The sequence below is a fragment of the Balaenoptera ricei genome, chromosome 16 (genome assembly GCF_028023285.1).
Source record: "Balaenoptera ricei isolate mBalRic1 chromosome 16, mBalRic1.hap2, whole genome shotgun sequence".
NCBI classification, from domain to species: domain Eukaryota; kingdom Metazoa; phylum Chordata; class Mammalia; order Artiodactyla; family Balaenopteridae; genus Balaenoptera; species Balaenoptera ricei.
Genome location: NC_082654.1, coordinates 66446128 through 66473520, shown reverse-complemented (window position 1 = coordinate 66473520; position 27393 = coordinate 66446128). Strand labels below are relative to the sequence as shown.

The following is a 27393-nucleotide window of genomic DNA, read 5'->3' as shown; positions in this document are numbered from 1 at the left end:
GATGGTGGAAAAAAAGAGCAGCAACAAGGAAGCCTGCAGGAAGTGTCAGTTTTCTGTGTGCAGTTCAGTTAAGAGCTAGATAAAATTGACCATCCTAAGCATGATGATTATGGTTTGACAGTAAGACATCTTCCTCAGCAAAACTCTCTCCTCCACTGGCTGCACAGTTTCCTGACCATCCCAGCACCACCTGCTGTGCTTTCATTAAGCCTTTGCTAGCTGAGAGGCAGTCAGCTTCTAGACCAAGAAACCCATGGAAGAGTGGTATTTGTGTGTCTTCTCTTGGCTTCTGGCCAAGCTGCCCAAGTCAATAGTCACTGAAACATAAAGGTGGCTACCTCCACCAAAGTTAGGTGATAAAGGGAGAAAGGAATGTAAAATCTCCAGTCAATCAGGGACTACTTTCAGGGAAAGTGGGCCATTTGTGTTTAAGGTCTAAAAATAAGCCACCTCATACACTGGGTGGTTCCCCATGGAGGAAAAGAGGATGCACTCAGAAGAGCTGGAGTTGTAACCCAGATCTCTGGGAACATAACTACAGCTAGTGGGAAGAGCTGTGCACATAACTGATAAAGAGTCCGGCAGGCAACCTCATTCCTGTGGGAGAAGCAGAATCCTGAGTCCTGTTCCTGAGGGAAGAGCAGAGACTAGCAATCCCATATCCCTAGCCAAGGTAGTGATGACCCCCAGCTTCAGTTCTGGCCATCCTAGCTATCACAGCATGCCTTTTGGGAAGACACGAGAGTGTTCAGACTTGCTGCTATTAGAGCTCTGTGGACGAGGGGGCTCTAAACTCTGAAGACAGACATGAGGGTACCTCAAGGAATCCCAAGCTTGGGACAGACAGAGGAGGGCATCCTGCTCACACTAACAATTTAGCGGGGATTAGTGCATCTGAGTATGTCTGTGAGGGAGGCAGAGGTTGGTAAATTAGAAATACAGATCTTTGTCAAGTTTCTAAATTGGTGGTTCCCAGGCAACAAGAGACAGTATGGGGTCATACAGTGTGCTGGGAGGAGAGGAAGAGAAAGACAGGAAAAAATAAGTAAAAATGTGGATAAAATAGTACAGGGGTACAAGAATGGTATTCAGAAAAATAAGGGAATATTAACTTTTAAAAACAAGAAATGAAGACATTGAAAAGAAATAAATAGCTCTCTAAAAGGCTGTATGGGGGACTTCCCTGGTGGTCCAGTGGTTAAGAATCCACCTTCCAATGCAGGGATGCGGGTTTGATCCCTGGTCAGGGAACTCAGATCCCACATGCCACAGGGCAACTGAGCCCGTGTGCCACAACTAGAGAGCCCGCACACCGCAACTACTGAGCCTGAGCGCTCTGGATGCCACACACCACAACTCAAGAGAAGCTCGCGCACCACGAAGAAGAGCCTGCATGCCGCAATGAAGATCCCACGTGCCGCAATTAAGACCCGATGCAGGGGGCTTCCCTGGTGGCGCAGTGGTTGAGAATCTGCCTGCCAATGCAGGGGACACGGGTTCGAGCCGTGGTCTGGGAAGATCCCACATGCCATGGAGCAACTGGGCCCGTGAGCCACAATTACTGAGCCTGCGCGTCTGGAGCCTGTGCTCCGCAACAAGAGAGGCCGCGATGGTGAGAGGCCCGCGCACCGCCATGAAGAGTGGTCCCCACTTGCCGCAACTAGAGAAAGCCCTCGCACAGAAACGAAGACTCAACACAGTCCTAAATAAATAAATAAATAAATAAAAAAGAACGTGAATTTCTAAAAAAAAAAAAAAAAGACCCGATGCAGCCAAATAAATAGATAGATAGATAGATAGATATTTTAAAAAATAAAATGCTGTATGGGCCAGAGATTGCTTGAATCAGCTGATTTCTTACTGTATTTGATTCTTTTTCCCTAAAATGTATCACTACAGCAAGTAGTACATAGGCAGCAAACCAAACTAAATTCTTTATAAAACAATTATCTTCATATCTCTGTTAGTATATCTGTTATAGATTGCCCTGGGAGTCTTTTTTATATACCTAAGATTTAGCTTTCACTTGCAGTAAATTATTCAAATGCAATTCAAAGTGAAATACGTTTTTAATTACTAAAATACATTTTTTAAGGTCAAATGCTGATTATAAATGAATAATTTCTCCCACTCCTCACCCAGCTACCTCTGCAATTGCCATCCATATGAGCAAATTAGTCTTTTTGGTTGAGAAAAATGAACCATTAGTCCTCAACCTAAGTTTCAACTTGTCATTTTGCATATGAGCATTTATTCACTGGAAGCTTATGTGGCACGTGATTTTTGCTCTTTTGACAAGAACCAAACATTTAAGCATGGAAAGAGGCCAAGAAGAGCACCATGGTTCACCTCAGGGGCTTAGATAAGTATCCGGACAAAATCAATATCATGAGAATGAAATGCCAAATTGTTTTAAAACTGCTTAGCTCTCACTATTGCACCTAGTACTTAGCTATTCTTCTTGAAGAAAAAACTCATGACAGATATATTTAGCATAAAAGCAACAATCTTGATGTAATTTTATTCTCATGTATTTTTCCACTGACCATAAATTCTGAAGGCCCTAATTTGCTTTCTATCACCTATGTCCTAATCTGAATTTGTCCAAGAGTGAAACTGGTGCTAATTCTTACCTTTTCTCTACCTTTCTTAATGGTAAGCACCACATTTGTTTTATAACTTGATGCTGTTGGACAATTTATGTATTCAAACAGAAATGTCACAACACTTATTGAAGAATATCTCAAATTATTTTTTTCAAAGGAAAAAATAAATTATATTACTAGGAGATAAATGGGAACATTGTTTTTCAATCCTTTTAAACATTTATGATCAAAATATGAATAGCTAAGGTAATGGCAGCCACATTAAGTCCAAATCTCCCAGCACACTCTCCAAAAAAATAATTAAAAAGCAAATAAAACTACAGGCATACCTCACAGGTATTGTGGGTTCATTTCCAGACCACTGCAATAAAATGAATATTGCAATAAAGCGAGTCACAAATTTTTTGGTTTCCCAGTTCATATAAAAGTTATGTTTGTGCTCTATTGTAGTCTATTAAGTGTGCAATAGCATTATGTCTAAAAAAGCAATGTGCATACCTTAATTTAAAAATACTTTATTGCTAAAAAATGCTAACCATCATCTGAGCCTTTGAGGCCTAGTAGTAACATCAAAGATCACCGATCACACATCACATATATTTGTCATCATAACAAATATAGTAATGATGAAATGGTTTGAAATACTGTGAGAATTACCAAAACGTGATAAACATGAAGCGAGCAAATGCTATTGGAAAAATAGCACCGATAGACTTGCTTGATGCAAGCTTGCCACAAACCTTCAATCTGTAAAAAACTCAACATCTGAGAAGAGCAATAAAGCAAAGCATGATATAATAAGGTATGTCTATACGCAAAACCTATGCTCTTCAACATAACTAAAAAAGGGAGAACAACCTATATTTCAAATTACTTGTAAATAGAAAATTAACACCAAATCCCAGCTTGCATTCCTCACAATCCTGATACAAGACTTCCTGGAGAGCAAGGACAGTCTGGGGAAGAAAACTGCACTGAAAATTGAAGAGAGAACCCAGCTGTGATATTTACAATTGATCTAAAAGATCAAGAGAAATTCCACCCTAATTGCAAAACTACTGAAAAAAAGTCCTGGTAGATCAGAGCCAGCTAGAGGGAAGGAGCAGTGTCCCGGACTCTAGGAGGCAGTCTTAGAAAGGCCTTGGGGGAGAAGAGGGTAAAAAGGAATGGAGAGACACACTCTGAAAACTGCACAGTGAACATAAAAAAATTAAAAAGGAAAATTCAGGATCCTGCCACTCAAAATAATATTTTTAAAACTGAAGGATTAATAATCCTTCCCCCAACACTCCTTCTGAAAAAAGTCATCCAGGAAATAATCTATACTTTACAACCTTGACAGAAGAGCTTGAACTAGGAATCTTGAAAACCACCCCAAACCATCACAGAATGCAGAGGCTCAAGCAATCTACAAGCATAAAAGACTAATACAACAAGAAAACAGAAATAAGAACCAAAACAATTCCGTTGATGAAAATATCCCCCCAAAACAACAGTGAAGCAAAAGAAAATGGCAACACAATACACCAAACTGAATTAAATAGCCTCAGAAGATTATGAAGGCTTCCCACCCACCCCCCAAAAAAAGAAAAACAAAGAGAGAATGAGATACATACAGAACTATGCAATTACTTGTGCACTTGACAACTAGACATTAAAATGTTAAAACCAACTTTGTCCCTGGCACTGTTCTAGGTGTTGGGGAATAGAGAGAAAAGAATTTTATCTGTGACTTCAAGGAGCTTATTATATAGTGAAAGGAGACAGAAAAATAAACAAAGTACAGTATGACAAGTGATGTGATAAAAGTATGCATGGAATGCTTTCAAGACAGCGTAAAGTGGCATCTACTCCAAATTAGGAGCAGTCAAATCTGCAACTTGAAGTATAAGTAAGAGCCAGGCCAGGAGACTCTGGGAAGAAAATAATCATGCAGACATAATGGCATATGCAAAGGCATGAAGCCAGAGGAAATGTGATATATTTGAAGAGCAATAAATATTCCGATATGGTTGAAAACAAGGCTCTTATTGGAAGATGATGGGTCTTAAATGCCTTATAAAATTTTGATTTTACTCTAAAGGCAATGGAGAACCGCAGAAAGATTTTACATGAGGACATGCTCAGATTTGCATTTTTAAATAATATTTCTAGCAAAAATATATAAGCTGAATTAGAAAGGGGTGAAACTGCAAGAAAATCAATTAGCAGGTATTTGCTAAAGTAGGAAATACAAGTGGAAAGAAGGCACAGGGATGGAGGGCAAGATGAGATAATAGTCAGTTTTTGATATGTTGAGCTGGAAAAGCCCATTAAGTAACCAGATAAAGTCTGGATTGTAGAGAAATATTTGGGGTAGAAATGAAGATATGGGAATCATCTAATCATCAGATTAGAGGCAGTTATTTAGTCTATGGGTATACATGAGATGACTTTATAGGGTATACAAAGGGTATAGAAAAAATGAAAAATGAGGAGGAAGGAAAAGGAAAAGTAATCATGTTCTGGGAAACGTCAACATTTACCCAGAAAGGATCTGACAAATAGGAGGAAATTTTGAAAGAAAAAAAGAAAGAAAGAAAATTAAGATTTATAGGAAGGAAGGCCAGTTAGTGTTAAGCCCCTTATAGAAGTTAAGTTAAAAGGTCTGAAAAATGTCAGTTGGATCAGTGATCATAACAAGAACAGTGTTGGTGCAATTAAAGGGCAGAAACCAGATTACGGAGAAGTAAAAGATAAACTGGAGGTTAAAAAAAAGGTATTATATACCTTGTCCAGGGAATACACAAAAATGTTAATAACATATTGCCCTAAATCTGAATGCAGTTTGAAGATCCTTGAAGAAATAAAAATGCTTGTGCTTTCTGAAGGTAGCTTTACTGAGAAAAGAAAGGCCTTCCAGACCACACTTCTTTGGTCTCCTATTTTCTGAAGCCTCACCTAGCCCAACCCATGAAAAAAAAAAATCATGAAGGGAATATTTATAACACAGCTTTATATTGAGTTTGATTTTATAGGCTTCACACCTATTTGAAAAAAACCTATATTTATATTACTTGTTTTCATTTATTTTCATGGTCAATTTGGGGATTTCTATGGTATCTGATACTTAATAAGACAACACCAGTTAATAATAATTAGCTACAGGAAATATTCAATTCCCTCACTTCTGTCCAAGAACTGATGTAGTTAGTAAGCAGGTTAGCTCACCTAAAATCTTTCAGAAACTTTGCTCTGAGGAATAGAAGAGAGATAGGACTGTTACTGGAGAAGATACTGCTTTGAATGAAGGTTGCCAATGTAGTTGCTGTTTGGACCTAACTTTAACAGGTTAATATGCTAGGGAGGAAAAATGAGTAAGAAAGTTGAAACTAAAGAGAAAACAGGCATTCTTAGTGGAGCAAGGTCCTCAGAGAACTGAAGGAAATAGATCCAGAACACTGGATTATTCTGGGACACAAGAGGAAACTAAGTGTAAGGAAAGGAGACTTGTGACATTGGGATCTCAAAACAGTTACTGAAAGCCAACTATCCAAGCTAGGTGAAACGCTTCACAAAATCAAACTGTATTTCACTGAAGTAGAGAAGTGAGTTGTTTTTGTAATTGCTTTATGATTTTAAAGATGCTAATAATTAGAGCTATTTAACTCAGTACAACATTCCTCTGGATGACAACATTGTGTCACTGCACAATTTTGGCTAAACTCCCACTGGTTTAATTTCAGAAACATCCTTTGAATAAAATGCTAAGTTAAAAAGAAGTAGCATCCCACGATTTCTTTAAAATAATTCAACTAATTGCAAAGGCATGATTCCTGGAAAAGATTTCTAAGGTTCCTTTTATAGGCTTGGCCATAAAGGAAGAGTACATTAGAAAAGACAGCAGCAGCTACCAAACCACCCAGATTTTAAGAGTACTTTTCTTTATACAATAAATATGTTCGTAAGAAGTTCTTTAAAAGTTGAATTTGTATTGTGAAGGCCATTTAGACCTGGAAAACCTGATTCTGCCACTTACTGTTTGTGTGTTCTAGAAAAAGTTACTAAATAGGTTACTTTCTTGCAATTTTCTTAAACTTTTCCATTTTATTTGGCCTGATTTGGGTGTCTCAGAGAGCCAGCCCAACCCATCAAGATGAACCAAGAATTGCCTCTTCTATGAAATGTAATATTAATACCTGTTGTGCAGCACCCATCTGTTGTCAAACGTCACAGGCTGATGGAGTAATGTGCAGGATAGTTTTATTCCTTCACTGGCTAAGTACACCAAAGAGTAGGGTTGCCAGATTCAGCAAACACTCGCAGTCAAATTTCAATTTCCAACAAATAATGAATACTTTTTTAGGATAAGTAGGTCCCATGCAATATTCAGGACACACTAGAAAACTGTCGTTTATTTAAAATTCAAATTTAACTGGACATATTGTATTTTATCTGAATTGATATCTCATCTCCCAGCTGGCTATGGCCGAAGTGGAATACAAAACCAAGTGGAATACAAAACCAAAGTAAATGATAACGCCTCTGGTGCTACACACACATACACACACACACACACACACACAAACACACTTACCCCCATCTAAATCCCTGCTGTATTTCCAAACATAATAATGTTCCCTCATTCAGTTCTAGATTTGGAACTTTATAGCAAATACAAATTTCACAGACATGAACACGAAGGTGCAAAAATGTAACTTCGGGGTTTTTTTCAGCTTTATTGAAGTATAATTGACAAATTTTTCTATAATAAAATTAATTTTTTTTTACTCCAAGCCCTGTTTTGCTTAGGGCAGAAATTTCATTTAATCCCTTTCAAGTAAACTCCGCCCATTTCAGTGATTTCTCAGTCTGCTGAGTTTTATAATTCAATCACATTCAGGTTAAATTGCTCTCTCAGATTTTTCTCCTGATTCCTCCTCCCTGGGGATGAGTCTAAGCCACAGAAGGGTTCATTCAGCTGCCAACACAGGACAGCTGGGAAGACAGCCATCTATCTGGATCTGCCTTGGTCCTTCACAGGCCTCCTGTTCCTGATGCAACTCTGCCCACCTGGTCTTCAGCACCGGACAGCACTCGCTCATATGGCAACTGGACAGTCTGCAGCTCTCTCAGTTCCCCCTGCATCCTGTGGCACTGGTGATACCTGAGGTCAGCTACACCCTCCCTCACCCATCCTTCTTCTATCTGCTTCCCTTGTTGCCTCCATGTGACCAAGCTCCCTGACTGCCTCTCTTAGATGAATCCTGCTCCACACTCTGGTCCCAAGGAAATTATCTGATGTCCTTCCACACTAATTCAGAATTGAAAAAAACTTCTGGCTGACAACATGGCAGAAAACACTCACTCTGTCCTAAGATCTCCAGAAACCTGTCTACTCTCAGGTTAGATCTGTGATTCACTGGTCATCTCAGATGTCCCAAACTTCAATGGAATCAGTTATTTCATGTCTCCCACACTGGTGAAATGGGAGAGTAGTGCAGATAGTGGTAGGAGACAGGAACAAAAACAATGTCTAAGCTGGTTCTACTCCCACCCAATTCTCCTCCTTCTCCCCAGCTTGGGGGGAGTTTCCTAGCATGGCAGGAAAGAGGGGAAAAGACAACCTCTTTATGACTACTTGCCTCTCCTTAAAAGATATCAAGAATTTGCAAATTTTTATTATGTAGCCCTTATTTGAAACTTCCCTCCAGTATGGGTAGTCCAGGAGTGAAAATAGAAAAAAGTATATAATTAATTTATCAAAGTAAAATTATGCCACACAATCTTGCATTTTGTTGCCAAGAAAGTACCCCCAATTCCATATTACCTTGAACTCTAACATTTCCATATCAATCTCCCTTCTTAATATTCCTTTATCAGTTACCATGTACCCTCTAGACCACTGGTTCCCCTTATGGCTACAATGTGCTCATCCACACCTCTCCTTGTTAAACAGTGTGTCTTTTGCACTCCCTCCAAACAATCCCACTGCCTGCATATTAAGCATTAGAAGTTCCATTTTAGTCTTTTCATAAGGAATTGGGAAAGGATGGAGGGGGTAGGGATTAGGACCAACAGGCCTGGGACATTATCGAAATATAACCTGTTTTCCACCATCATTACAAGGCACAGGTCATAACCTTATAATAACATTCCCATCACATGGTAATTGTAAGATTAGGTAAGCTAAAAAACTAACCTGTGTAGTAGACATTCCCACAGCTTCAGAGATGGGAAATCTTTATTCCTATAGAGTGTCAAATAGGCAGTTTCTCCTAACATTCCAACCTTTCTGTCAATAATCTATAAATGAACAGTTACGTGCACTAGAAGTCCCCTGTTATTTTGTGAATAATTATCACCTATTTTTTTATTAAAGTAAAATGTTGCAATAGTATGTTTCTTACATCAGATCACCCTAGTAGAAAATGTTTACATAAGGCTTGGAAGAGTCTATCCTCTTTCCATAAACTCACTTTCTTTATAATTCTATTATTTTTTTACAACTCTTTCTAGTAGAAAATGGTTTCCATGCATAAAGAACACAGCTTTTATCTTGCTAGGTAACAGCCTCATATATGCCTTTTTATTTTCAACAGACTAGCCTCACACACTGGTGGGGCTTTTATTCATGAACATATGGCTTGTGTTAGTGCTTAGGAGGAAGATAAATTTTAAAAAATAGTAAAGTACTTTCTGCCTTAATTGAAGCCAAGTTCCAGGTTTTTATATGATTTAATATATTATCTCATTATTTAATGCATTTGCTTTAAAAAAAAATCCAAACTTCCCAAATCACTGCATAATAATTTTGAGTTTCCTTTTCAGCAGGAAGTTCTTACCCCCTGATGTTTATTCCAGCCCTGGCCTAAGAGAACCTTTAGTAAAGCCAATTTTTAGAGTATGGTTGAGTTAAGGAGAATATTCATTTAAGTGGCTAGATATGAAATGAGTTATTGTTTTGAGAACATGGTTATCTGTTATGAAAAATTTTTTAACTGCTTATACATGATGCAGTGAAATGAATTCTTAGCACCATCCTAATTCCATCAACTTTGGAATACAATTCACAATCAGATGTAGCAAATAAGAAATGTGGATGATAATTTTCATTAATAATAATAAGCTATATATTATTCCTGGTGTTTATAATTCCTCTGATACACACATTATTTTCAGAGGACTCGTAGAGACTAATCATTTCACCTTCAACATGCAATATGTCAATCTTAACTATTTTTTATTATTCTAGAGTGTTAATGCTCTTTTCAATTTATTAGTCTTCAAAATAAATGTTTTAATGCCAAATTTCATAAAAATAATGTTATCACTCTCATCTACCTATCCTAAAAATACTCATAATTACCATGCTCTTCAATATCACCAAAAGTTTTTTTAGTCTACTCCAAGATCTTAGATTGTGTTCATTGACCTCAGGTCTCATACAGAACCAGATGTAGAAATACCTTAAAAATGTAGAATGATAACATCTATTCCACTTATACAAACATTCTGGAAAATTCTCATCTTCAATTTTTTTCATATTTATATCCTAGTGACATTAATAACTTACTAATTTTCTATAGCAGCAATGTGCACAAATGGTTCTTATATCAAGGGTAAGAAATAAACCATTCCAAACCCTCTTGAAACTACAGAGTAACAAATTTATCAAGATATTCTCTATATCTGCAGAACCAGATGTTTGGAGCACAGGAAAATGTACAGCCTTTGATACAAGTCTCTCATGAGCACCACATGTTCACAAGTGCTAACTTATCATACATTACTTAATACAGAATCTAATTTGCTTCCTTCCCTTCATAAACACCCTACTGCTGGTATACTTTTATTTCCTCTTTCAGGGATCCAATTCTAGCCCGTTATTTTAGCATTAAAAAAAGGTCAAATACCTTAAGTATCTTAAGCCAGGAGTCATGTACTCCCTGTTTTCAAGAAAAAATGTTTCCTGATAGATTTCAAAGATATTCCAAAAGATAATTTCTTCTAAGTTCAAAACAAAGTGCAGGTACACTTAGTTCATTTACTTCAGCTTGGTCTTTAGATTTAATGTTTCCCATGTCTTAAGTAAAATAAACATCACTCCCCAGTTGTTGTTTGAACTTGTGTGTGTCTACTCTTACTATATAATATAGACATGTTTTTATTAGAGTGAGCAAGAGGCAAGCTAAAAGTTTCTATCCACTTTTTCTCAATAAATGCACACTGCTGCTTGCCAAAAATTTTCTTTATTCACATGATACAGTATCACACCCCCAGGACTTGCTGCTCTGATCCAAAGTGAGAAGTGGTGCCTTAATCCTGAAAAAATGAGCTTTGAACTTAGACTCAAAAACTGACAAAAAAGCCCCAAAGCTTGGAGATTTTCCAAAGTAATTTACCACATTTCATTTCTCTAAATTCACAGATGATGATTATCAAAATTGTCAAAAGCATCCTAACTCTATTTTTAGTTTTTTAAGGAACCTCCATACTGTTCTCCATAGTGGCTGTATCAATTTACATTCCCACCAACAGTGCAAGAGTGCTCCCTTTTCTCCACATCCTCTCCAGCGTTTATTGTTTCTAGATTTTTTTGATGATGGCCATTCTGACCGGTGTGAGATGATATCTGAAAATAGAATTACCATACGACCCAGCAATCACACTACTGGGCATATACCCTGAGAAAACCATAATTCAAAAAGAGTCAAGTACCAAAATGTTCATTGCAGCTCTATTTACAATAGCCAGGACATGGAAGCAACCTAAGTGTCCATCAACAGATGAATGGATAAAGAAGATGTGGCACATATATTCAATGGAATATTACTCAGCCATAAAAAGAAATGAAATGGAGTTATTTGTAGTGAGGTGGATGGACCTAGAGTCTGTCATACAGAGTAAAGTAAGTCAGAAAGAGAAAAACAAATACAGTATGCTAACACATATATATGGAATCTAAGAGAAAAAAAAAAGGTCATGAAGAACCTAGGGGTAAGACGGGAATAAAGACACAGACCTACTAGAGAATGGACTTGAGGATATGGGGAGGGGGAAGGGTAAGCTGTGACAAAGTAAGAGAGAGAGTGGCATGGACATATACACACTACCAAACGTAAAATAGATAGCTAGTGGGAAGCAGCCGCATAGCAGAGGGAGATCAGCTCGGTGGTTTGTGACCACCTAGAGGGGTGGGATAGGGAGGGTGGGAGGGAGGGAGACGCAAGAGGGAAGAGATATGGGAACATATGTATATGTATAGCTGATTCACTTTGTTATAAAGCAGAAACAACACACCATTGTAAAGCAATTATACCCCAATAAAGATGTTAAAAAAAAAAAAAAGTATCCTAACTATTCTTAATGACTCTAACATTGAAGCCAGGGAAATGACCTAAACTCAATTAACTTTAGTTTTACAAATATAAATTTAAGATGAAGACATAAATGTATAACTATCTGCGATGAAACATTTGGTGGACCATTCATTCTGCACCAATGAAAGTACCAAGAGAGGCTTCAGTAACTCCCAATGTTTGGGTGGAGAGCTTAGCACAATAGAGATAAACACCAATATCTAAATCATAGTGAGGAAATACTACAATTTCTTCACTAAGCAAAAAATAAGATTACAACAAAATACGTAAGTTAAATTCAGAGCACAAAAAAGGCCCTCAAAATAATAAAAACAGTTTAATCCCCTAATCTATCAACCAGCAACATACTTGGAAAACCAACCCAGGTCAGCTGTTGATGCTGTATGGATGCAGCCACAGATCATTACCTACTTAATTGTGTATATATCTAACAGGCTCATACAGCTCCTCTGGAACAAAGCTTTTACAATGAAGTAGATGATAAATACTTAACTATGGCGCAACCAGATGCTATAATAATATAAGCAGCATTTATATAGAGAATATTAGCATGTATTAATGCTGTACGCTACAACAGAGAAAAAAATTAGATTCATAAAAATACAGTTAAGGGAAGAATACAATGTAAATTATAGGTTGATTGTGGCATCTTGCTAAAATCCCCTTGGTGATAACTAAAAATATTAATAAGCAAAATATGGTTAACTTGATCAATGAATACAAGTGTCAGCTGCCCATAGGAGAAAAGCTATTTACATTGCAAAAATTCAAAGATAGCCCATCTAAAATGTAATATGACTTTGAAGAATATTAACTAGGTTAATTTTTTTTTTGTCATTTGAAACCAGAGTGCATGGAAGAAAACCTATATAGGTACACAGCCTTTTAAATCACTGAGCAAAATGTGGAGCAAGCCAGAAACGCTGCTCCATCTTCTCGTGATACTTCCCTTCACCTAGATGTATTTCAGCATGTGCTTCTACTGCTGTCACATTTGGAGCATGAGAAATAATATAAAAGCTGACTAGCTTCCTCCTAAATAGCAACTTGAAACTATCCAAATATGGTATTTCAGAGAGCAAAAATTGAGTACGCTTTTAAAAAATAAAGGAAAAACTGAATTTCTCATTACATATTAAACTAGCCGCAGGCAATCAACCCCTTACAAACAAACCGCTTAACATCTACAAAAGGCTGCATGATTGGTGGGTGCATGTTTAAATCCCTGCTGTCAGCAGAACTGCTGGCCTCATCTACGCAGCATCAACACTTCCTTTGAATTTTAGCCAGTAGCGCTCTAGGCATGTTCCCAGCACTACTATTAACATGGAGAGCTGTAGCTGTAGCAGTAATCTTTTCGCCTGACAAGGACACAGTAACAATCATTGTGATGCTTTCTGATTGTACACTCAGGTAGAGACACACAACTTGGATACACAAATTTAATAAGAATGTGTTTGAGACTTTAATTTTCATCAGTTGTATAGTAAGTTATGTGACCAAGCTTGCTTTTCTGGAACAAATGCTGCTGAGTCAATACCAGCTGGTCCCATGGTCAGTTTGGCCAAGTCACAATGAACACTGCAGTGTTAAAATACTATTGATACATTCTCACTCTTCTTCAGCTTCCTGTACCTTAGACTCAGTTGCTCTCACATTCAGTCTTTCACTTGTAGCAAAAATATACAAAGGACAACTTCTACAACTACTGAAATATGTAATCTATAAAAACACAATACGTACGTGCGTAACGTGTCTTTTCACATGACAGTGAAACATCAAAATAAACTATATAAAATTTGTGATAAAGGATATTGTTGTAGGTTAGCAATATCTTCTGTGTCAAAACATAGACACAAATCTTACTACTGGATCATAATTCAAATCCAAAACATTCATTAAGTACTTACTATGTTCCAGGGACTACATTAGGCTCTTGAGACACAACTGGAAATAATGCTCTCCTGCAATTTATTATTAAAACTCCTTTGATACTTGAAGTATGATCCATGGACCATCAACATCAGCATCACTGAGGAACTTGTTTGACTCTCCAGTCTCAATTCAAATCTATTGAATCAAAATTTGTATTTTAACAAAATTCCCCTTGTTATTTGTATGCATATTGAAGTTTAGGAAGCACTGGTTTAGAGGGCACAGGATCTAGAAATTGCCAAAGAAATGAAAATTCCTATACAATAGAAAAGAACAAAATGATGTTTTCTGTATTATTTGTGCATCCATGTATTGAAGTGGTTGAACCAGGTGATGCATATAATTTCTACCTCTTCTAAAATGTTGTAATATTATTGCATTGTCTTTTCATTTTAAAAAATGGCACTACTGAATGATCTCCATTTATAGTCATCTCAGTGTCTAATACAGCTTATACATATACATGGATGTTATAAGCATCTATAGTTACATTCAGAATACAAACCAGAGATACCAAAGAATCTCTGTATACCAAAGTATACACCTGGCTGACTTATGCTAAACGACTCAGAAAAGAACCAAAGAAAATATCACCTCCTGTTATCGTCCCAGCTCTACCACTAGCAAAGTGTATAGCCTCATAGAAGACATCTAATCTCCTTGGGTCTCATTTTTCTTCACATCTAAAATAAACAGTTGAGTTACATGAATTCTAAAGGCTCCTTAGTTTAAGGTTCACTGATTCTTTTATATCTTCTTTAGTTTTCATCTTAAAGCACCAGCGGTCATAATCCTAGTGGTAAAAAGTTATCTGATTTGTACACAAAGGTCATTTTCAAGCTATAAAACAGACTAGCGAAGATATTTTCAGAGTTAACTCTTTCAGAACTTTAATTTCTCATCAATACCAACTTTTATTGACAATCTTGTGAACTCATATGTCAATATAAGACATGCACAAATAACTGCCACATTGATGCAAACACTAAAGTTTTCTACCACTTCTAAAATTCCTATCAGCATTGTAAGTTTTGAAAACAAGCCATGACAAAGAATTAACTATTTCAATGAGTATACCCCACTACAAAGTAGCTATAAGCTTCCCATAAGATAAACTATCATACAGCAAACAACCTTGTAAAAAAATTAATAAATCTTTTCTGGTGCATGAAAATCAGCTAGTATGTGCTTGATTCGACAGCTTTCTACCTAATTGCCACCAATAAACAAAACCCTTGAGACAACAGATGGAAATAAAATAACAAACCTTAGAACTTAAAAGATTTCTCTGTAATGTTTTTACTTTACTAATTTAATAGAATACACTTACTTGTCATGACTATTAACTATATCCAATGTGGAAATCAAACTTTAGAAGGAGAACAAATATATAACATGCATCATTTTGATTATTTGTTTTTAAATAAAGGGTGAGGTTCTTATATAAAAATCCATAAGGTTTTTTAACTTCGGACTATAACTATAGAAAAAGAAATCACGCTATAAAGATCTGTAGTTTATGAAGGAGTAAAAATGGTTGAATGGCTATTGCAATAAGCTAGAAATTAGGAAATGTGAATATTAATTCTGAACCTGCTACTGAATCGGAATGACCTTGAATGATGTATCCAACCTTCTTCTCTCTGTCTGTATCAGAAAACTGAAGAATAAATGTAATGCCATCTCTTCCTTTTTCCTGCGAGACAAACAACTGTATGCAATTGAATAAAAATGGAATTGCACATGCAGTGGACAGAATAAAGCACATTTGGGTTGGCTTGAAATTTATTGTAGCACACTGTATTATAATCCAGCATTTTTTAAATCTGTAATTTTTAAACAATGTCTGAAATGCTTTGGGATCTTCAGAAACAGTTTTATAAACAGCATAAATAATCATTTTACTTGACTGGGCAAATAAGAAACAGAATACCGTCTAAGATAGACATGAATATTTTAATGCAGCAGTCTTTGGTTCACTTACTCTTAAAAGGAATAATTCAATCAGAACTCTTTCAAGAGAGTTGGATTAATTACAGAATAAGGAAGGGAAGGCTCTTCTCCCAATTGAGCTATTAACATATTTCATCTAACAAAGGCCACTGAAGTGAATCTATTCTTATATAACTATCATTCTAGAAGTTTAGCACCTTACCATAACACTCAATTATACTCTTCTTTAGACTGCAGCTAAATAATCCCAGATGCATATGTACTTTATTTTTAAAGGTCTTAAGTAAAATATACTTACTACTTCTAGTTTATTGTTAACATAAATGGGAAGTTACTTCTCCCTTACACTGTCCTTACAGGTAAACAGCTCCCAGTGCAATATCACTGTATATCCCTTTATCCTAGATGATCCATAACACTTTTTACGAAAAATGTTATAAAGTCTTGCTATAAGTCTTTACATGGTTAAAGACTATTACTTGAAATCATTAATTTCTCTATGTTCTATAGCACAAAAACAGCAAAAGCCTAACAACCATCTATTTTGTTTTGCTAAGTGTTGATTTCACAGGAGCCCTACACTGCTGTATTGTGTCCCTCCGAGTTCTTGAGTTCCAGAGTAAGCTTAGGATTCCTTTCCATGTGGTCAGTCATTATCCACCTAGAATTTTATTTCTCAATGCAAGGTGTTAACCTGCAGTCATTCTTACTAAATAAAATTCATCTGATTTATTTCTATTTTTCTTCATTGATAAGGGGTCATTTTAAATTCAATTCCTATTCTGTAAGGTATTGTATACCCTTCAGGTTTTGGGGCTATCTAAAGGGGTTAACTCACTCAGCTCAGAAAAAGAAAAAGGCAGTGTTCACTCCTGAACATCACCACTAAAGAGAGAACAATATAATGCTGAATGATATCACCTGGAAACACAAAGGAAGTTTAGGCACATATGATGTAATTATTACATGAGTTGGGGTTTAGCCAGAACATTGGGTCTAACACCCTACCTTATGTTATAGATTGCCACAGCAAAGTACTCAGGACCTTAATTTCACTGCCCATCAAGAGACACTACCTCAAAAACACATTAGAACCAAATACTGCAACTCCCTTCTCAAAAGGTATCAACATTTTTTATGACAGAGCTCACTAACCACTATGTTACAAATGCCCAAAAACATCCTACCCTCTATGTTCATAACAGTGCTGGACCCTACATGAAGTACAAAAGTATACAAAACAGACAGCGTATTCTTATGGAACTTACCAACCATCTAGGATGAAGACAGATGAGAATAATACAAAAACAACATTATAATAACTACAGCTTATACTAACCACAAGCCAGGCACTATGGTAAGTCCTTTATATACTGATTCCTTTATGTATTTTAAAGGATTTAAAGCATATATGTACTTTACACTTTATATATTGTTTTCTCAAAACAGGTTATAAGTTAGGTATTATTTTCCTAACATTTTAAAACAAAAAGCTGCAGTGCCTAAAGCAGTACAAATAATCTAACAAGATTTGATTGACTGCAAAGCCCACACTCTAACCTGCACTACATGGATCTTCAGTAAGTGTGTAATCAATCGGATGCTAAATTGTATGATATGGATAAAAGCTAAGAATGGCAAAGAAGGAAGAGTTTACATACTGATTGGAAGCCATAGGATAAAGTGTCGTGAGGGAGGCTAGACTTCAGTTTAGCTTTAAAGAAAGATTAGTAGTTAAATAGGTAAATAGAAAAGGACTAGATATCCTAAATATCAAGTTTATGAACCTTGTGAAAAGTTCAGAAGGCAAGAATAGCATGCCATGATCAGGGAGACAAGAGGGAGATCAGGGATTGTGATACGTTGAAACATGGATGTATATCTGAGGTATGATATTTTAATTTTACGTATTTTCACATCAGTGTGAAAATGTGCTTCAGTCTACATAATGTTCAACTCAATAATGTCAAATTTAATTCATACCAAAGGACTTTAGAAGTTTCTGAAAACAGGCTGTGTCTTATAATGCTATTACTTTATACACTTCTTAATACTTACAATAGCATTATAAGAATAGAAGAAAGGAATAAAATTAGAGTCTAGAATATCAAACTTTATTTTATTTTATTCCAGAAAAACAAAGCTCCAAGGAAATCTCTTGATTTATGAACTTTCAAATTAATACATAAACCTGGGCTCTATATAATAGCTGCAGCTTGCTATTACCATTCCTATGTATCATCAACCTGGAGGATAAAAACCAAACAGTCTAAGCAAATAAACTCTAAGACTGCATTTTCAGATGTAGTAAAAACTGAAAGTCTCCAGATTCTTGGTAATACGGCTTTGTCAGCCATTTACTTCAGATGGCTTCATCCTGAGAATCCCACCACCTCATCTATCACAGCCTTCCCTCACCTTTTCCAACCAAAGCTATTTTTAACAGTAGTTTTTTTGACATTAGGAAAATGGAGAAATGCTTGTACCCCAACCTAAAATATAGCCCAAGGAATAGTTGAAGTGTAAGCACTCACTCTTTAAAAGACAAACAAACAGGAAAGAAGCAGAAGCAGGAGCAGAAAAAGGGAAAGGAAGGGAAGGGAAGGGAGGGGAAGGGAAGGGAAGGGAGGGAAGGGGAGGGGAGGGGGAGGGAAGGGGGAGGGGAGGGGAGGGGAAGGGAGGGGAGGGGGAGGGGAGGGACAGGAAAGGAAAGGAAAGGAAAGGAAAGGAAAGGAAAGGAAAGGAAAGGAAAGGCAAGGCAAGGCAAGGCAAGGCTAAGCTTACACCTAGGAGAGAAAGCACAATAATCCACCCCCACCAACCCTCAAAAATAGTAAAAGAATAAAGCAAAGTATTCCAGGGATATATGTGGCCTAGAGAAAGAAATCTCTCAAAATGATGTTTAAAATGTCATAGAAAGGGACAGAAAATAAAATCTAATGAAAGAGTCCAAGAAAATAATTATAGTCAGTTTATTGGGCATCCCTAATTCATAGCTAAGGTAATATTGATGTTTTGTGTTTGTTTAAAGAAATAGATGTAAAGTGAAATATGTTAGGACAAAACGTAAATAATACATAAGGCAAGGAGCAATCTGTCAACGTTTGGCATCCAGGAAGCCTCAGGGTTAATACCCTTCTGAATTTTAAAAGTGCAGTAGGGCTTCCCTAGTGCCGCAGTGGTTAAGAATCCGCCTGCCAATGCAGGAGATACAGGTTCAAGCCCTGGTCCGGGAAGATCCCACATGCCGCGGAGCAACTAAGCCCGTGCGCCACAACTACTGTGCCTGCGCTCTAGAGCCCATGAGCCACAACTACTGAAGCCCACGTGCCTACAGCCTGTGCTCCGCAACAACAGAAGCCACCGCAATGAGAAGCCCGCGTACCACAATGAAGAGTAGCCCCTGCTCGCCGCAACTAGAGAAAGCCCACGCACAGCAACAAAGACCCAACGCGGCCAAAAATCAATAAATAAAATATATTTTTAATTATAAAAAAAAAAGTACAGTAAAACACATCAATTAATTGCCTATAATCTGAGGCTAAAACTTTTGGCATGCTTCCTTGTTCATAGCAATAACAGCACCAACAAGTATTTATTGAGTATTAGCCACGGGTCAGATACTGCTGTGAGCACTGCAGAGCATACAGCATTGAAGGTGACAGACAAGGCCCTGTCCTTACAGAGCTCACGTTCTGTCACAGAGAGAAATGATAAATATGGTTGGACCAGGGAACAAAGCATGACTAATTCTCTGGTACAAAGCAACCTGCCTTATAAGGCAGAAGCTTTCTTGCTGAATGGCAATTTTACAGAGACCTAAATCTTTTCTGGTAGGAGAAACTTACTAATGTGTGTTTATAGGTTTGGGGGACTTTACAGAGGGTAGGATAGGACATAAAAGACAAATCCCACCAAATCAGAGAAAAGGTAATGTTCTGACTCTTTAAATCCTGCTCATCCAGGAAACACAACAATTCCTCTGTGGCTTTGGTACAGAAGAACTTGGTTAATATTACAAATTTCTAGGAAGCTTTGCTACATTTGGAAGCTAATGGGAAACAAAGTTTGTCTTTCTCTTCTCTGCCACCTCCCTCATTCACTATGTCTTCTTGTAATCATCTCTTTTTTTCCCTTTCTCTATTTTGAGATTTTTTAATTCTTCAAAAATCAATGCTTTCACTTACTAAATGCATATAGTATAAAACCAAATATAGTTTAATTTCCCTCACTTTATCCCTCTTATCTTATCCCTATAAGTCCCTTTCCCTCTTTTTTACCGCTCTTTGGTCCCTGACTTTCTTTCTACTCTACCATCCTTTTTCTGACCATTTCACTCTAATTCCCCTTCCATCTTTTCCAGGTAGAAAAAATGATCACTAGACATAGGGAAAAGCAGAATCAAGTAAAACAAAGGGTTGACAGTATTCTATGTACGCAGGTAAGTCTGTTTCACAAGAATTTGTCATTTTGAGTTTAAAAAAAAATTGCCTTGTGTGAATAAATTTCACTAGAACTAGGGTTACTAGATATAACACTCAAAGATTGTAAACATAAAGTTTTATACATTTTCTTAGCTGTCTGAAGATATTCTGTCAAAAATTCTTTTGTGTTTTTGTATATACTGAACAATTTGCATGAGAGAAAGAGAGGAGGAGAGAGCTGCCCCGGTCTCTGCCTCTCATCAGATGCCCATTTTCAAATGTCTCTTTAAGCCCCATGTGTGTCCTATCCTAAAACTGTCTTCATACTGCATGCCTAGAACTCCTCACTCTACTATCCCCCCCACCCTGGCTCCCTGCAGGGATATTGGAGAAAGCCCAGGTTTGGAGTCAGATTGGTACCTATTTGAAGCTCAGCTTTTACTTGCCTAGTGACTTTAGGCAAGTTACTTAACTCTCTTAACAGTTTCCTCGTCTGTAAAATGGTGCTCATAAAACCAACCTTATTATAGTGTCACAAGTATTTAATGATCTAATCCATAAATGTTCTAATCACACTATGTGGCAGACAGTTGTCATTTAATAAATAGAATATAAGATTTATATACGCATAAACATACGTCTACATATATAAATAACCACGTGCCCATCTTTCTCTCACATACACATGCAATTTACCTGTCTGTCCTCAATGCCATTCTCCCAGTTATGCCCTTCTGCCCTTGAAGCATTCACATTTTTCCAAATTCCCAATTAGCTAATATAAGAATCAAATCACTGAAAAGGTGCTGATGAGAAAGGATAAGAGAAGAGGACAGTGACTGCTGCCTGCCAACTCAAATACCCACCAGTAGTATAATACGGCTCTTGGAAACAAAACTGCACTAAAAACTACACAGGCCAGAGCAGTGACCCCCAGTGGTATAATACGGCTCTTGGAAACAAAACTGCACTAAAAACTACACAGGCCAGAGCAGTGACCCCCAGTGGTATGATACGGCTCTTGGAAACAAAACTGCACTAAAAACTACACAGGCCAGAGCAGTGACCCCCAGTGGTATGATACGGCTCTTGGAAACAAAACTGCACTAAAAACTACACAGGCCAGAGCAGTGACCCCCAGTGGTATGATACGGCTCTTGGAAACAAAACTGCACTAAAAACTACACAGGCCAGAGCAGTGACCCCCAGTGGTATAATATGGCTCTTGGAAACAAAACTGCACTAAAAACTACACAGGCCAGAGCAGTGACCCCCAGTGGTATAATATGGCTCTTGGAAACAAAACTGCACTAAAAACTACACAGGCCAGAGCAGTGACTCACAGTGTGAATTTTAAGCAGCATCATTTGGGAGCTTACTGTAGTAGCTCTCAGTAACCGTGACTGCTTCTGTTACATGTGCTAATACCTAGGCCTTCACTAATATAAAATTAATAAATAAAACAAATGGATATTGGGTCCTTTTTCATATAAATTAAAGTATGTGCAAAGATATTGCGTTTGCCCCAGAACACTCTACAAAACAAATATAACTCCTAGGAAAATAAGATCATGAGAAGGTTAAATAAATGCCCACGTAATGTCTGTTATAAAGCCAAGCCTAGAACACAATTCTCTTTTCAAGTCACTATTTCTAGACCACACCATGTTGACTTCATGAGGTTTAACTAAATAAAGGAAGTACTGCTTTGAAATCCCCCTTCCAAAAGATCCAAAATTTGTAAATTAGGCAATGTCAAGAGAGTCACACCCTTTGCCACACTAACGGAAAACAGTCTTAAGTAATGGACTCGGTGCCTGGCCATGGGAGTCAGCCACTTAGTCATTTTTCTAGATGCTCTCCATCATTGAGCACATTCCCACATTTCATGCAACCTAATTTAAACATCTAACTGGTTTTTCTGATGGGAATAAACATTCAGCCCCAGTAAAAGCTTGATGATCCTGACACCTAGTGGCTGTGAAGAAACTGGAAAAGATCCAGTTTGGGAAAAGTAGCTACCTACTATGGCAGTATCTTGCAAACACACAGAATTTAATGATTATTACATTATAAAATATGAACTCTAAAAGCAACCCTATAAAAGTCTATTTTGGCTCTGGATTTATCTTGTGGTCTATAAAAAGAGGCTAAAAGACGTGCACTTGGAAAGCATGTTTCCCTTTAACCTTACACATTTAGCAAATTTTTACTAATCTTCAGAGATCAAACAAGAAAACTAAAGCTAAACTAAAAAAAAAAAACTATTTGGCATATTTATGACTCCTTTCTTTAAGCTTGTATGTACATCCACATCCTTTTCTTGGTCTTGAGGTGGTTTTTCTCCTCACGTATCCCCCTGTCAAATATAAAAGCCACCTGTTCAAGCCACATAGAGGTTCCCTTTATGCCACTAAGGCATCCTTAGTCAAAGGGTAGTTGAACCTTCACAAACCAGCAGGAGTTTTCTTTAAAAGAGGTATAAGGACACTCGTGGAAACCCCCAAAGTGCACATATAAAAGCAAGGACAATGTTGAATGCCGCAGGAAGCCGTGTGAACACGGCAGGTCAGCACCACACAGCACAACTTATTTCTGCCCTAAACATTAGAAGATAAGTCTCCCCAGACCCACCTGAGCCTCTGACAGGCAGGAAGGCGAGAAGACTAAAGTGTTCGTATCGTCCACCAAGGAGAGCTCTGAATCCTACCTGCTGACGTTTGAAGGCTAAGTAGTCCAGATTTTCCAGCTCCTTCCCAAGCTTCTGGTAGGTTTTCTGGAGGTCAGATTTGTTGGAAACATTTTTAAGAGACTCAAATGTCCTCTGAAACTGAAATCGAAAACAAAAGTAAATCATTAGGATAGCAGCATATTTTTCTCAAATTCCTAACCAGTAACACAGACAAATAGTCAATACTGAGCCTCAGTTTCTCCCATTCATAATACAGAGGTAACAGAGGCTAGCTAATTGCCTTTCAATTAAATAGTTAGGCACAATTATACAGAATTAGAAACTATGTGCTAAGTACAAGCAACATTACTGCATGAATGAGAAGCCTGTTTAGTCCTCATTCTAACAAAAGAACATACTGCATTAAAAAAAAATTTTTCCTTAACTCTTCATGTCTTAGGATACACTGCTACTACTCCTAAAGAAAAAAATTGCAATGAATGTATAATTTCAAATCATAATGAGAAAGTATTAAAAAGAGCTCTCACATCCCAATCATGGAAACAAATTTATGTAAAGGTAGCCACTTGCCTCTATAGAAACATTTATGCAGAATAGGCACCCAGCAAACTTCAGCCAGGAAGATCTCTCAGATCTTATATTTTCAGAAGAAAAGGAAAACAAATGTTTTGATGATCGAAGCATATGTAGCATGTTCAGCAAACATTTATTCATTTCTGCTCTATAACAGACATGAGTTAATGAAATCAGTTCTGCTGAATCAGAATGCTCCATTCATTTTTAAGTCAGATACTAGATAAACGCAAAGAAGACAAATTGCAGTGTATCACAGAATATTGTTCTGCTACTAATAATTAAGCAAAAGGAGCTCACAAGAAATTGAATTCTTGGTTTATTTTAGTAAATTAGAACATACTTTAGAGGATTAGTGATTGAAAATGTCAAGTAATATCATTTGCAAGACATTTGCATCTGCTCTTTCTTTATGTCATTTATTTCCCATATTCTCAATGTGTGCCATTAGATAGAATTCTACAGATAGAGACTTCACCATCTTAAACACACCAGAATTCCACTGTGACTATGATGCTACGAGACAGGCTAATAAGATTTTATAGAATATAATTAAGTTTCCAGGGAAATGATTTGACCCTTACTATTTCAAACTCCATGGAATAAGTCATATTATAATGGCATTCTACTGAATTAAATCCTCAATTTCATGAAAGCAACATGCTTATCTCAATCCAAGGTGACAGAGGAAAAAGAAATAGGAAATAATAGTGCTAAACTTTCACAGCAGGACAATAAATTAAATTCAACAAACAATCTTTTAGAGCCTACTATGCACAAGGCTCTATGAATATAAAACATATTTCCTGCCCTAAAGTAACTTATAGACTACCAGGGAAATTAGACATGAAACTCAGAACTGGGAAAGATACTGACATTTACTGAGTGCCTGCTCAGTGCCAGGTACTTTATCCTTTCCAATTTAATTCTCACAAGAACCACAGGAGTTCCTATTTGTCTTCCCATTCTACAAGTAAACTGAGACTCAGAAAGCTTGAACCATTTTTTTTCAATAATACATAATTTTAATTCATAAAAACGATACATTCCTTAATTTTTCTTTCACCCGGCCTCTTCTCCTAATCTGGCTTTGCCCAGGTTCTCCTGAGAACCACAAAACCTTATATTAGGCCAAATGTTCCTTTTTTTCCAGTTTTATTGATATAATTGACATATAGCACTGTATAACCTAAGGTGTGCAGCATAATGATTTGATCTACATACATCACAAAACGATTATCACAATAAGTTTAGTGAACATCCATTATCTCATATAGATACTTTTGTAAGAAAGTATTTTATATTTCTTTTTAAAGAAATATAAAAAAATATTATTTCCTTGTGATGAGAACACTTCGAATTTACTCTTAACTTTCATATATAACATACAACATTGTTAAACGTATTTATCATGTTGTACATCAGATTTCTAGTACTTATTTACCTTTTAACTGGAAGTTTGTACCTTTTGACTACCTTTGTCCAATTCCCTCTCCCACCACACCCCGCCTCTGGTAATCACAAACCTGATCACTCTTTCTACGAGTTTTTTTTTTCGTTGTTTAGTTGTTTGTTTTTGAAGTATAACTGACCTATGTTAGTTCCTGGTATACAACATAGTGATTCGATATGTCTATATATTTCAAAATGGAACTGGGTTTTTACTATAATGTTTATGCTTTTTCTACTCTACCATTATCTTTAACACAAGGCAAAGTAGTAAAAGGAGTGCAAAAAAAGAGATAAAAGTAACATGTGGTGGGACTTCCCTGGCCGTCCAGTGGTTAAGACGCCACACTTCCAATGCAGAGGGCATGGGTTTGATCCCTGGTGGGGGAACTAAGATCCTTAATGCCACAAGGCATGGCCAAAAAAAAAAGTAACATGGTGAAATATTAAAAAAAACATTGATACTGACAGAGAGACTCAGGTCATATAGAAGACATGAGGGAATTTGAGTTGGGCCTCAAAGGAGTTTTCAGAGCATTAAATGGGAACTGATTCTACCCATCAGTTTAAACAGCCAAAGTCTGTTCATTTTCCCCCTTTTGTAGCACAGTAAACAACTTTCTTTTAACATAATTTTAATGACCTTTATATAAATTATTTATCATGTTGTATGATCATTTCTGTGCCTTGCCCACTTCTTGGTCCCTTCTCACTATGTTCAAATCAAACTAATACCAGATCTGAGATTCTAAACAATTTAAGTAATTTTATATATAAATTAACATAAGCTATTTTACCAAACAACCTGTTTAATTCTAAAGCATTCTTCATCCCCTGCATCTTCTCTTCTCTAAGAAATATTAGCTCTATTTCTTAACTATTTCTTCTTCACATTTATCTCTGTGAATTTTATACAACTCCAAATAGGAATTTTAGGGTAAACATATTTTCAAGACTTCAAAACAAGAAACATGAAAACCAATACTTCCAGTTAATATGTCCATGGCCAAAGAAAAAAGGGAAAAAATCCAATAATGATACATTCCCACAAGATGTTTTCATTAAACATCAGAGTTCGCATAATGTGGAGATTTAAGCTTGAACTTTCATTATCAGGACTTACATCCTCCATTTATTGATACTAAATAGTTCCAAGTACTCAAACTATGATGATTCATTCATTTAAGTACATTTTTTCACTTAAAACAACAAATAATTATCAAGGAGAGGTCATACAAAATCTATAATATAACTTTAAGCTAGATCCCTATCAAACACATCCCATTCCCATCTGCTCACATATACACTTAAAGATGCTAAAGAGTAAAAGCAATAATTTTACCTTGCAGGTGCAGCTGAAGTACAGAAGACAAAAATAAGACAAAGGTTAAAGGGAGATTTATATTTTACTTAAGGAGATTTAATGTTGCCTTGATTTGAAAATTTTTTATTCCAATAGGCCACTGTGCTTGATAATTGAAACAGACCTCTTGAGATTTTCTACATTAGTTTAGTGCACTGCAGTCTCATTATATTGACTGTTTCTCAAAATAAATGACCTCTCAGTTGAAGTCGGGAAAGGAAGCACAAACAATCTAAGAGATTTTAATATTTCTGGATTTTACCTGTTCAAAGTTTTGAGTGGAAATTTTAAATGAACCAAAACCCCAAAATAATTTGTTGAACATTGAGTTTATCCTGTGTTAATATTTTTAACTCATTGCAAACTAAATTCAAACTTTAAAAAAAAAAGCCCAATGAATAAATTTGAATCCAAAACAAACCTAGGTATGTTCTAAAAATGTCAAAACTGAATATTAAAACGGTCTCTGTACTGAGAAAGAAATCCAAATTCTGTCCTATTTGACTACCTTACCAAATTTCACACACAACAGACGAGAATAAGAAGATGCAAACAGTATCTCTAAGCCCAAACAGTAAGTATTGTATACCATAAAAGTAAGCAATGTAAACACACCCAGAGTGTTTTCTTTTTTTTTAATTTATTTGTTTGTTTGTTTATTTATTTTTGGCTGCGTTGGGTCTTTGTTGCTGCACTCGGGCTTTCTCTAGTTGCGGTGAGCGGGGGCTACCCTTCATTGCGGTGCACGGGCTTCTCATTGCGGTGGCTTCTCTTGTTGCGGAGCATGGGCTCTAGGCACGCGGGCTTCAGTAGTTGTGGCATGCGGGCTCAGTAGTTGTGGCTCGCAGGCTCTAGAGTGCAGGCTCAGTAGTTGTAGCACACGGGCTTAGTTGCTTCGTGACATGTGGGATCTTCCCGGACCAGGGCTCGAACCCGTGTCCCCTGCATTGGCAGGCGGTTTCTTAACCACTGCGCCACCAGGGAAGTCCCAAAAATAGTAATAATAGTAATCCACAAAATATACAACAGAGACCAT

At 36.8% G+C, this 27393-nt stretch overlaps 1 protein-coding gene across 4 annotated transcripts in view; it reads right to left on the bottom strand.

Moving 5' to 3' along the window:
* CTNNA3 (catenin alpha 3) overlaps positions 1–27393 on the bottom strand; it is a 1736704-nt gene that overhangs the window by 1509622 nt on the left and 199689 nt on the right. For all 4 annotated transcript variants that reach the window (XM_059899110.1, XM_059899114.1, XM_059899112.1 and 1 more), the window contains one exon: positions 22991–23110. In XM_059899110.1, the coding sequence (XP_059755093.1) occupies positions 22991–23110 (120 nt within the window). The remainder of the gene's footprint in view (positions 1–22990; positions 23111–27393) is intronic.